This window comes from Eublepharis macularius, chromosome 10 (assembly GCF_028583425.1).
Source record: "Eublepharis macularius isolate TG4126 chromosome 10, MPM_Emac_v1.0, whole genome shotgun sequence".
Lineage (NCBI taxonomy): Eukaryota > Metazoa > Chordata > Lepidosauria > Squamata > Eublepharidae > Eublepharis > Eublepharis macularius.
Genome location: NC_072799.1, coordinates 62,789,841 through 62,802,746, shown reverse-complemented (window position 1 = coordinate 62,802,746; position 12,906 = coordinate 62,789,841). Strand labels below are relative to the sequence as shown.

The 12,906-nt window shown below is 41.4% G+C and overlaps 1 protein-coding gene across 1 annotated transcript in view; it reads left to right on the top strand.

The window, feature by feature from the left end:
• The window catches only part of FSTL5 (follistatin like 5), a 578,210-nt gene extending 565,578 nt beyond the window's left edge, over nt 1–12,632 (top strand). Inside the window, exon 15 of the mRNA XM_054990327.1 lies at nt 11,034–12,632. Within this exon, the coding sequence (XP_054846302.1) occupies nt 11,034–11,736 (703 nt within the window). The 3' untranslated portion in view covers nt 11,737–12,632. The remainder of the gene's footprint in view (nt 1–11,033) is intronic.
• The last annotated feature ends 274 nt before the right edge of the window (nt 12,633–12,906 follow it).

Sequence of the window (12,906 nt, the reverse complement as noted above, 5' to 3'; positions counted from 1 at the left end):
GATCAAGCCCCCCCCCCCAAACGCTGGATCGGTTGCTGTGGACAGAACCGATTAGCTGAGTCCCGATGGCGCAAATGCCATTATCGGGGGGGTTTTCACATCGTGATTCTGATCATGCCCATCTCTAGTCAAGGGCTTCTTTCCAGAATTCTTCTATCCTTTTGCTCTTCCATCAGCATTGGGCATATGAGCCTAGAAAAACTTCTACCTTTTTTGATGGCTCTTAAGAAAGAGCCATCTAATACTACTTTCCCCACATAGTTCAACATCTTTATATGCCTAGAAGCTAAAACTTTTCACTGGCTTAAGCTGAAAGCCATTTTAAAGAAAGGTTCTTACTGTGTTAACTGGCTGGAATGGCTGATATGTGCTGTGACAAAAATTGTGTTGGCGATTCAAAGCATGATATTATTGGGTGGGGGCATAAGGGTAAGGAGTCTCATAAATATTATTTGAAGATTAATGAACAGTAGGAGGCCTATTCATATCAACCTGCATGAAAGTGAAGTTTGCATTAAACATGCCACTTCTTACATATAAATCTCTGGAGGAAAACTAAAGGCACTCTAACGTATCACCGGTTGTTCTACTAGATGCCTACTCATAGAACAGCCCTGTAGTACATAAGCCATAGGCATAATTTTATGTCACAGTTATGAGTGACTGCAGGGTTTCCCCCCACAATCTTTAAAAATTAAACACTTGGGAAAGGAGCCAGATTAATAGTTCTGAAAAATTTAAAGTCTTCTGTTCAAACCACAGCCTGATGCATAAACAATCCCAGACAGAAGTGCTCAAGAAAATAGGATGCAAATATGATGTAGTTGAACTGTAGAAGTTTGATGTTAATAGTGAAAGACAGTGACATCTCTGCTTGTTCAATCATCGGCTGTGCCAATTAAGCCGGAACCTTGTGTCTCCTTAAAATTTATTCCAGCGTTAAGTGTTTGTGGACTCGAGCTTGTATGTTCTGATGCTATGAGTGTATCCTTCCTCACTATGAAGTCATGTGTTTGGAGAGAAAAAGCAGGGTCAAGGTTCCATAAAATACTAAAAGTACAAAGTGAAGTATAATCCTATAAAATTCAGATCAAATCAGGAAAAATAAAGAGTATGCTATGCTAGTTATCACCTGTAATGGGTGGGACACCAGGTTTTATTAAGCTACAATGAGATAAAAATCTTCAATCACTTTTCCACCTAGAGGAAGTATAATGTGAATTTCAGGTGTTAACTAGCATAATTATTGAATGGTCTCTGAGTTTTTCCTGATCATTTTATTTATTTAAAACATTTGAAAGCCATCTTTTCACACAATTTAGGGTCCTCAATATGAGATATTTTCATTTCAACCTGTACTTGCAACATTTCATGGTTCCTTGACTTTGCTATTTGTTTTTTCAAAACTTTTACACAGGGCTTTTTTTCTGGGAAAAGAGGTGGTAGAACTCAGTAGTGGAACTCAGGACCATGCAATGACATCACTTTGGGTTAGCTGGAACAAGGGGGGAGTTTTTAAAAGTTTAAATCACCCTCGGCGAAAATGGTCACATGGCTGGTGGCCCCGCCGCCTGATCTCCAGACAGGGGGGTTTAGATTGCCCTCCTCGCTGCTCAGTGGCACGGAGGGCAATTTAAACTCCCCTCTGTCTGGAGATCAGGGGGCAGGGCCACCAGCCATGTGACCATTTTCAAGAGGTGCCGAAACTCCGTTCCACTGCGTTCCAGCTGAAAAAAAGCCCTGCTTTTACATAAAATTTCTACATAGTGAGGATCCACTCAAAGCTTCTGAATAAGTGGGATCTCAGAGCCAAAACACATGAGAAGAAATACCTAGATTCAGCATGTGTTCTCTTACCTCAAGGTTTGCCGGGATCTGTAGGCGTCCTGGAAGCTTAAAGTTTAGCATTTACAGAGCAGCAGGAAGGGAAATACAGGTGCCTGTATTTCCCTTCCCCTTCCTGCTGCTCTGTAAATGCTAAACTTTAAGCTTCCAGGATGCCTACAGATCCCGGCAAACCTTGAGGTAAGAGAACACATGCCACAGAACTCAAAATGGACTCCACTTAAGTATATCTGGGAGAAGGAGATGAACCCGAAATTTTGGGAAGATCTTAAGGCGGAAGGTATAACTAGAGTGAAGGACATGTACAATGGTCAAGGGGATTTGTTATCACTTCAGGAATTGAATCAAAAATTGGGGGAAAGATATTGGTTAAATTTAATGGGGTTACACCAGTTAATTAAACAAGACAAATATAAACGAGCTATTAAAAGGGAAGACAATAATATAGAACACACATTATATGTGGATGAAATAAAGAAAGGGCTGGCAGGGAAAATTTACCTTGAATTGGTGAGGGATAAGGAGTTTATGTTTAGAACTCTGAAAAATAAATGGAATAAAGAAAAACAAATAACTTCTGAGGAGGTTAATAAGTTAATGGTGAATTTGAAGGCAATTAAGCTAGAAAAGTATAGAGAACTTGAAAGGAAGATTATCATGAAGTGGTATAGAACTTCTGCCCAATTGGCATACATGCTTAAAGGGATGAAACCTAACTGCTGGCATTGCAATGCAAAAGAAGTGTCCAAAGGTCATAGATTTCTGGGACAAGGTACGGGGAAAAATAGCATTGGTATGTAAGGTCAACCTCAATATAGATGTAGATCTAATATTCATGGGTGTATTGGGAAACACTAGAATTGAGAAACAAAACCAGGATATTTTCAAAGTGATGATACTAGCTGCACATGCAGTGATTGCATACGGTTGGAAGGAGAAGTTAAAATGGACCTTAGAAAGATGGAATGATTACTTGTATGAATATATTCAATCGGATATGTTGGAATGTTTAAAAAAAGATAAGGCATGGGATGGGAAAATGGAGGAGATAAAAGAGAAATGGTCTGTATATTTTCAATGGGTATATAATGGAGAAGCCAATACAACTATATTTGGAAAATTGAAAAAAATGTGCTCGTGGCTAAAAATTTAATTTGTAGTTATAGGATGGTCACCTTGCGGGGGGGAGGGTTACAAAAGGGGTAAAAGATGTATCATAGGAGAACTGTGACTGTATTGAAATGTAATAATAAGTGATGCATCAATTTAAAAAAAAAAAAACCTTGAGGTAAGAGAACACGTGCTGAATCTAGGTATTTCTTCTTGTGTGTTTTGGCTCTCAGTCATGAAAAGTTATGCTGGAATAGCATTTTGTTAGTATTTAAAGTGCTTCCATTTAAGCAAAGACAATTACTCACCTGGAATTATGCTACTTTAGTTTATCCATAAAGAACACCATTTGGATTCACTCTTCTGCAATGGATATTTTTCGTGGCAGGAGAAAAGATCAGAAATAATTCCTGTATGGCATTAAAGTTCCAAGTTCCATGGCTAGAATTTGGCCCCCACCCGGCTGGTAGCCAAAGGCTTGAAGCCGGGGGCCGCATTTGCTGCCACGGAGGAGAAGCAGCAGTGTTTCCCCGGCCTCTCAGGGTCATGTGGGAAGGGGCCGGGGCTAAGTGCCCTGTCCCTGCATCAGCACTTGCCGCCTCGTGCTTGGCCCACCCGCCCGCCTAGTGGCAGTGCAGTGTTTTTGACCAGTTGCCCTTTGGGGGGCCAGGTAGGAATTTTTCCTACCAGTGGCAGTGCAGGTTTTTGACCGGTTGCCTTTTGGGGGGCCAGGTAGGAATTTTTCCTTTCTTTCCCTGATTGGCCTTTGGGAAGGAAGTTTTTTGCCTACCTTGTACTGCTTGCTGGAGCTGTGGCTATTGGACTACAGTGGTGCTGTATAGGCCATCAATGGCCGGATTTAGTTGGGGGGATGTTAGGGGGACGGTGAGTACCCTTGGCACATCCCCATTGGCGGGGATATTAGGGGCCTGTCAGGATCGGCTGGCATGCTTTGCGGCGGCCAGTTGAGAGGGCAGGCTGCCTGGTGGGATCTCCTGGACAAGTCCTTCCCTCATGCTCTGTGGCGGAGGTGCTTGGAGCTTTAAGGGGGAAACCATCCGCCAGGCCGGCCAGATCCCAGCCATGCATTTGGATGGCTCACATCTGGGGCAGCGGGTCTCGCCCAGACAGGTCAAGGCGGGGTCCAGGGGAGTGACCCAGGGCTTGACCTGTACTGCTGGTTAGACCCTTGCCAGGGTTTTTTAGTTGTTGCAGTTCATGTTGTTGCCTAATTAAAAGTGGCCCTTTATTACCCAAGCCTTGTGTCTGCCTCTTATTCCGACTGGGGGGGGGGGGGCAATGTTTGCTCACTAATGACCTAGTTCTAATGTCGAAGGCCACTTTCGGGGAAAAGTTATAGAATCCATTGTTAATTTTCATTTAATTAATGTATAATATAATTTAATCATTGGGTTAACATGCAAGAAAGAGGGCTATAGTGAATTTATAAGCATGTTATTTATTAATACTCATATTCCTTTTCCCATTTATGTGGACATTTTCAGGATTTCAAAACAACTCGCTTTCAGGACAGTAGTACTCCAAGTAGAAGCTGGATTCTGGGTGGGGTGGGTCAGTGGGTCTTTTACATGCCTAAGAATGTTCGTTCAGCACATTTTGTTCAGTTCAGGTAATTGAAGTAAACATATACAGTCATAAATGATAAAAGCTAATGTTTCCTCCACCACTTATTGACCTGATGCCAATGTTTTTATTAATTTCTTGGAGAGAAAAAAATTGCTCTGACACTACTAAGTCAGAAGAGATAATGAGCTCTGATGTCTCACTGTCCTGTAATCTCTTTGGTGTTTGACCCAGCAGAATCTTTTAACAAATCATTCTGATAAATGTCTATCCTTTCCTCATCACAATGTTAGCAGAGACAAGCCTTCCTGCCCCATGCTTGTAAATGGTAACGGACAAATGACCACCACAAGCTACTACAAAATAGTCTCTGACTTCGTGAAGATAGTAAATTAATGTATAGCTTGCGGTCCATTCTGGCATCATGACATACTGCCTGAATCCATGAAGTGTGTTAGCTTTCATTAGCCACCTTTTTATTTTTCAGTTGATCCTGCAGATTTCTAGACTGTTTTACTTTGGGTGTTGTTGCAATAGTGTGCATTTTGAGAGAGAGAGAGAGAAAGAGAAAGAGAATGCAAAGAAGAATTCTGCAGTCAGAGTCATAAACAGAAACAAAAGGCATTCAAGATCTAAAATGGAAAATGCATCTAAGCTTAACCAAGCAATTTATTGCAAGAGCCTGTCCCAGGCTCACTGTCAGCCTTATTAATCCAATTAACTCTTTGGTGTACTTTGCCTAGCATTCCAGATGTATTCTCAAGGAGCAGGTTAAAATAGTATTAAGGGGATGGGGAGGTGACACCTAAGAAGAGCACGGTTGGATCAGATCAAAGGTCTTCTGGTCCAGTCGTATGCCGTTTCCTACAACTAACAGTCAGATATCTAATTTGAAGGTCCACATGCAGGGCATGAAAATAATGACCGTCCCCTACAGCAGCCACTCCAGAAACTCATATGCAGTGGCATACTGCCTCTGAATATGGAGATTTTGTTCAGGCATCATGGCTATTAGCTCTTAATGGATCTATCATCCATATTTTTTCCTAATCCCTTTTTTAAACCATCTAAGATAGTGGACATTATCCTCTGACTCTGAATTTTGCATTGTATGAAGAAATACTTCCTTTTGCCTGTCCTGAAATCTACTATCTATCCATTTAACAGGGTAACTCACGTTCTAATATGTATTACAGGAGAGGAAGAAAAAGTTCTATCTACTTCTCATCATACATAATATTACAAACCATTATCCCTCAATCATAGATCTAGAGGAGTTAGCCATGTTAGTCTGTAGTAGCAAAATAGAAGAGTCCAGTAGCACCTTTAAGACTAACCAACTTTACTGTAGCACAGGGGTGGGCAATTGTTTTGGCTCGGGGGGCACTTTGTGGGAGCGGAGGTTAGCGGAGGGCCGCACCTTTTAAAATGATTGCATTCATTAGTTAACTTTGCATTTCAGAAAAGGTATAAATTGTATCATAAAAATCAATAAATATAAATTAAATAAAATAGTGGTAGTTTTATTCAATTTATTTATTGTGCTAATTTCATATCATCTATAGCTGCAAGCACATTTAATTTTAGAATCAGTTTAATGAGACAAATGTACCCTATTACACTTTTCTACTGTCTTGGCGGGCCACAAAAAACTCTGTAGCAGGCAGCATGTGGCCCGCGGGCCGCAATTTGCCCACCCCTGCTGTAGCATAAGCTGTCAAGAATCACAGTTCTCTTCGTCAGATGCAGTCATAGTATTTTAATCATAGTATTAATTTAATCATAGTATTAATTAATTATAGTATCATTATCCCCCAGTCATAGTATTTTAAACTAGGAAATGCTTCCATTGCTCCTCATAGGAAAGGTATTCCAACCCCTGTTCATTTTTTGTAGGTTTTCCAGCTCTGTAATATAAGATGGGGCAACCTGAACTGTACTCTGTATTTCAAATGTGTCCACAGGGCTTGTCATTAATTCTGTCTTTAATAATACTTTCCACCAGTTTACTTTGAACAGATGTTAGGTTAACTGGACTGTCATTTCCTGGCTCCCTTCCCTCCTGATCTCTTTGTAAAAATTGGCATTCACTTTGGCTTCTGTCCAATCCTCTGTTAAGAAGGTAGCTGTTAATGAAAAGTTGTGTGAGATTGTGTGTCCGTGTACACATACACACAGACTAAAGTAATATTATTCTGAAGTTGTTGAAAATATTGAGGGCACCATACAGACAATAAAATAATTTAAACAACCAGGTTGTTCCTCTGCAGAATAGTGCTGAATTAAAATTATAGAGCAAGCAGTGGCATCCTAAGCAAAACTGCACCTTTCTATTGACTTCAGTGCTTAGGATTAGAGATGGGCACGAACAGCAATATGAACTAAAAAAAGCCACGGCCAGCCCAATCTGCTGTTCATGAACAAGCTGTTCATGAGGCCCCATTCTAAATGAACAGGTGGTCGTTGCAAGCCTCGTTCATTGCTGTTCATTGCTGTTCATCAAGTCTAGCACCTGCAATCAATTCCCTTGGCAATTTAGGTAGGGATTGTCTGAACTCTGTCTGAACTCCTGCTGTTGCCCTGGAAACCCCAATCTAAGCCCAATTTAGCTTGATAGGCTGGTCTTCCTTTCAAGTGTGGAGCTCCAAATTTGTTACAACAAGGGAGCAAAGAGCAGGGGGGAGGGAGGCTCCCAGCTCTGACTTTGCAGACAGTGGAGAGGGAGAGAGACAGTTGCTGTTGGCATTTTGATAGAGAGAGTGCATTGGAGCTTGCATTTTCTTTGTGTGTGGTGGGATAGGGATCTACCCCTTCAAGTTCCAGGGCTGCTGCCAGACTCTGTGCCAAGCTATTTGTTGTTGTTGTTGTTGTTGTTGTTTATTGCATTTCTAGACCACCCTCCCCATCAGATGGGCTCAGGGTGGTGTAACAGCATACAATTTGTAACATGCAATTTAAAAACAATAAAAACCTTATAAATAAACATTAAAACACTATTCCATATAGAATAAAATTTCTCAACTGGCGGATATAAATATTAAAATACAGCATTTTAGACACAGGGCTTGGCTCTTACAGCATGCCCTGCACCACACTTATGAGCTCCTGCATGGGTGGTGGATGGTCTTCAGTGGTATGGCCGGCGAGAGGACAGCCTAGCCCCCACCAAATGCCAGGAGGAACATACCTGTCTTGCAGGCCCTGCGGAAAAATAACAAATCCCGCCGGGCCCTAGTTTCCTCAGACAGAGAGTTCCACCAGGTCGGAGCTAGGACCAAAAAGGCCCTGGCTCTGGTAGAGGCCAGACGGACCATCAGCAACTGCTTATTAGCTGATCGAAGCGACCTCCGGGGAACATATGGGGAGAGGCGGTCCCGAAGGTATGCTGGGCCCAGTCCGCATAGGGCTTTGTAAGTCAACACCAGAACCTTGAACTGGACCCGGTACTGAACTGGTAACCAGTGCAGCTGACAGAGGATGGGTGTTATATGTGCCATGATTGGAGCTCTGGCAACCACTTGTACAGCTGCATTCTGAACGCAGTTTCTGGATCAAGCCCAAGGGAAGCCCTGCGTAAAGCAAGTTATAGTAGTCTAATCTGGAGGTGACCGTTGCCTGGATCACTGTCGTAAAGTCATGGGTTTATAAGTAAGGGACAAGTTGTCGAGCCTGTCTTAGGTAGAAAAATGAGGATCAAATAACTGCTGCGACCTGTGTCTCCATAGACAGGGAAGCATCCAGGACCACCTCCAGGCTCCTCACTCGACACCAGCGTAAGTGGTGCTCCAGCAAGAGCAGGGAGCTGGAGTCCCACACCCATGGACCCTAGACCCACATGCAGGACCTCTGTCTTCAAGGGATTCAGTCTCAGCAAACTCTGCTTCAACCATCCAGTCACAGCTTTGAAGGCATGTTCCAGGACATCTGGGGCAGAGTCAGGCTGGCCATCGATCATCAGATACAGTTGGGTGTCATCTGCATATTGATGGCAACCATGTCTGAAACTCCATACCAGCTGGGCGAGGGGGCGCATATACACGTTAAATAGCAAGGGCCCTTGAGGGACACCACACACCAACCAGTGGCAGGATGACAACTTCTCCCCTAGTGCCACCTTCTGTCCTCGACCGTGGAGAAAAGAGACAAACCACTGCAAGGCCATCCCTCGAATCCCCACATCGGCAAGCCGGTGGATCAATAGGTCATGATCGACCATGTAGAAATGCTGCTGATAGATCTATCAATATCAGCAGTGCCAACCCGCCTTGATCCAGCTGTCTACAGAGATCGTCCATCAGGGTGACCAGTTTTTTACTATTGGTACCTTATCTGCTGCCTGCTCAGGTAGGGTTCCTGGGAGTGGTGCAGTAGGGATCTACCCCTTCAAGTTCCAGGGCTGCTGCCAGGCTCTGGGGACAAGCAAATATTTATTATTGATACCTTTCCTGCTGCCTGCTCAGGTAGGGTTTCTGGGAGTGGTGCAGTAAGGATCTACCCACCCTCCGGTTCCAGGGCTGCTGCCAGGCTCTGGGGCCAAGCTATTATTTATTATTGGTACCTTTCCTGGTGCCTGCTCAGGTCAGGTTTCTGGGAGTCATGCAGTAGGGATCTTGACCAAACTTGGATGATGGCTGGAGGAGAGCCTGCTGGCCCCTACGAACAGCCAACCACGAATATGTTTAAGAACAGGGTCTTGTTCGTGGTTGTTTGTGAGTTCATGGATGGCAACGAACAATGAACATAATGTTCGGGTTTTTTTCTGTTCATGCCCATCTCTACTTAGGATGTCACCATTAACAATCAGAATCTACATTTTCACAATGGAGTGGATCCTTCTGTTTCCACAGTTCCCATTAACACCTTTCTTTCACCTTCAGCTGAATTAATATAGTGCCATTATTTGAAATGGAGGATTGTGTATGCACCCCCCCACACACACACACACAAACACACTGTCAGATCCAGTGGCCCTCTCTAAGCACATTAACACTTATGTTCAAGGATGAGGCCCATGTTTTCTGACTACCATAGATAGTTAATTTCCAGGAGCAATTGCTTGATTGTTATACATAAGGGTCCATTAAAAATATAACTAATGAGGCCTTAATAGTTGGAAGACATAATCCTAAATCCTTATGATATTCACTTTGTCTGAATTAAAATGAGGTTTAAGATAATTATCTAAATAGCAATGAACACTGGATTAATTTTATGTTTAGGGAGAAATAAAACAATGAAATGAAGTGAACTAAAATACATATGTTCTGCATAGACTGATTGTAGCTGCTATCCCTTCTGATCTAGCAACAGTTATTTGAGTTTACAACAGCATAAATACAATATCTCTAAGCTTATACATATCCAAGATGTTGTGCCCTTCTTCCCACCCCCTTCCAAATTCACATATCAAAATATGTTCTAAGTAAACTTAATGTAAGATAATGAAATACTTTATATTTCTCAGACTGAAATATATTTGCAAAATGGGTTTCAAATGATTCCACTATCAAGCTGTTGATACACTTATATCTAACTTTTAAACAGTTTCAAATTGGAAGCATTTGTGACGTAAACCTAGAGATGTGCGCAGAGAAAAAATATTACCATGATTGCTTAAGTTCGTAGTTGGACATTGTGGGATTCAAATCAATGCAATTTGTTTGTGTTCTGGAGGTTCAGGACTATCACTTTCAATGGAGAATATATTGGAAGGCTTATAAAGCTGTTTCTAAAGCTAATGACACCATATTTGCACAGAATACTCCTGTACTCCTTCCTATCGCCCCCAGCCCCACTTTCAAGTGAATTGGACCAAGGGGGTTGATATTCCAAACCCCTGAAGTAGGTGCCGCTGGGCATAAGTGCACTTCTGTTCACTGGTTCCAGGGCAGGGGGTTGACTCCAGCCACCGGCATTAAAACAACAAACCAATCCATGTTAATTTCATTCTACTCTTACAGTGACCAGCTATTATTTTAACCTTTCTGTTGGAAACTTTGCAATTGCTATCCTTTCTTGTTGTTATTGATTAGGATAACTCTAGGCTACCCGCTCCAACATGAGCATGCCTGAGCTTGGAAATCTTCATTAGAAGCCATGTTCAGAGTGGCCCCACCTTCTGAAAAGGCCTTAAAGGATGGGGACTTCTCTGTTGTGTTGCCTCATCTGTCAAACATTCTCAGCCTAATTCTTGATGTTGTGGCAAGTCTTTTCTTTTGGGTGATAGGATAAAACATTTCTGTTCTCAAGCACTAGAAAATAGTTTTTAAAAAACAAAAATTCTGCTCTGGTTATATATAAACTTTGTTTCTGATATTTTAAAAATGTGTTGCTGCCCTTTCTTAACTTACCATTCATCATTATCTTTTTGTGCAGTTTTATTTTTATTGTGGGTTGAAACCACATGGCAAAATTTTCTTGGAAATGATGGTATATAAATGTATTAAATATATTCAGTACTAAATGGTTTTTTTGGTCTTTTGTTTTTCTTCTAGGTTTGGATTTATTCTTCACAAAGATGAACCTATACTGCAGAAAATTGACCTTGAAACGATGTCATACATCAAGACAATTAGCTTAAAGGATTACAATTGTGTCCCACGGTCTGTGGCTTACACACATCTTGGAGGATATTATTTTATCAACTGTAAGCCTGATACTACCGGGGCTGTTCCACCGCAGCTAACAGTGGACAGTGTTACTGACTCTGTTATTGGATATAATGGTGATGTAACAGGAACTCCGTATATCTCTCCAGATGGTCACTACCTAGTCAGCATTGATGATGAGAAAGGTCTCATGAGAGTCCAAATCATTACAATCAGAGGAGAAATACAGGATGCCTTTGACATTCATACCAATTTGCACATATCTGATGTGGCTTTTCAACCATCGTTTACTGAAGCCCATCAATATAATATCTTTGGTAGCTCTAGCACGCAAACTGATGTGCTGTTTGTAGAATTGTCCTCTGGCAAGGTGAAGATGGTGAAGAGTCTTAAGGAACCTCTTAAGTCAGAAGAATGGCCTTGGAACAGTAAGAATCGATTAATTGAGGGCAGTGGGCTCTTTGGTCAGTACCTGATGACGCCTTCCAAGGAATCTCTGTTTATTCTTGATGGACGATTGAATAAGCTGAATTGTGAAATTACTGAAGTTGAAAGAGGAAACACAGTCATTTGGGTTGGAGAGGCATAAGGAACCATATTAGATAACAACTGAGTGAATAGTTTTACAGTACACTGCACTTAACTTCATGTTCTAAATATTCACTTTTTTTTAACTGTTAGACCCTTCTGTACAAGTGATGTGGTTGACTGAAATACAATTTTGGTGATATAAAAGATGCTGAAATTGTGATTATATATTCGATTTCCTAACTATAATTTCCTGAGGACAGATTGGCCAGTTGGTGGAAATTTTAAATTGATGTCCCTCAATCAGTGAGCCACAACATGTTGAAATGATGCAACATTTTATAATGAAGGTCTTTTTTAAAGAAAAAAAGTCATTTTGACTCAATCAGATTCATCAAATCGTTAGGTTGTTGATTATGTATAACCTTAGATTTCTTAAACTGAAACATTCTGACCTGCCTGACCAGTCCAGTCCACTATTTAATCTTTTTGTGCCTTGAAGGGAAATGTCTCATGATGAGGAAAGAGAAGCCTAAGAAATGTGTGGTTTTATGCCCCCTTGTGGCTGTAGGCTTTCTTTTTCCCTAAAAAGAAGCTTTTGATATCCCAGTTTCGTTTTGTTTTTTCATTTCCATCCAATAGTAAAGCATTTGCAACGTTTATTTTTTCCTCTTATTTGAATCAATGTAATTTTAGGATTTTATTGCACATTTTAGTTGAAGTTCTATTAACTGTTCATAGAACTTTGACTCCTTTTAAGCAGAGTTAGGCAACTATTTACCCCACCAGTTAAAAAGCCTGCAACAACAGGGAGTTTCTGCTCTACTAAAGAGAAGCATCTAGTGTATCGGCCTAGGAACAAACATGTTTTGTCAGATCTGTAGCAAGAAGCTTCACTTAGAGTCTCTCTACATGAGACACTTGGGCACATGTCCATCAAGTATTGAGATACGCAAGGTTAGCTAAGAAGCATAGTTTTTAAAGATAGAGCCAGCAGAAATCACTCCAGAGGGGACGGATTCTCTCACAGCCCTCTGGGTGATCACCGCTGACTCTGTCATTTAAAACCACGCTTCCCAGCTAACATTGCATCTCCCAACACGTGACGAACACATGTCAAAAGTATGGTGTAGAGAGACCCTTTAGAATGAAAAGAAAACTGTTATTCTTAAAACAATTTCTAACTAGATGTGCATTTTTAAAGGATATGTATAATAATGGAACTGAAAAA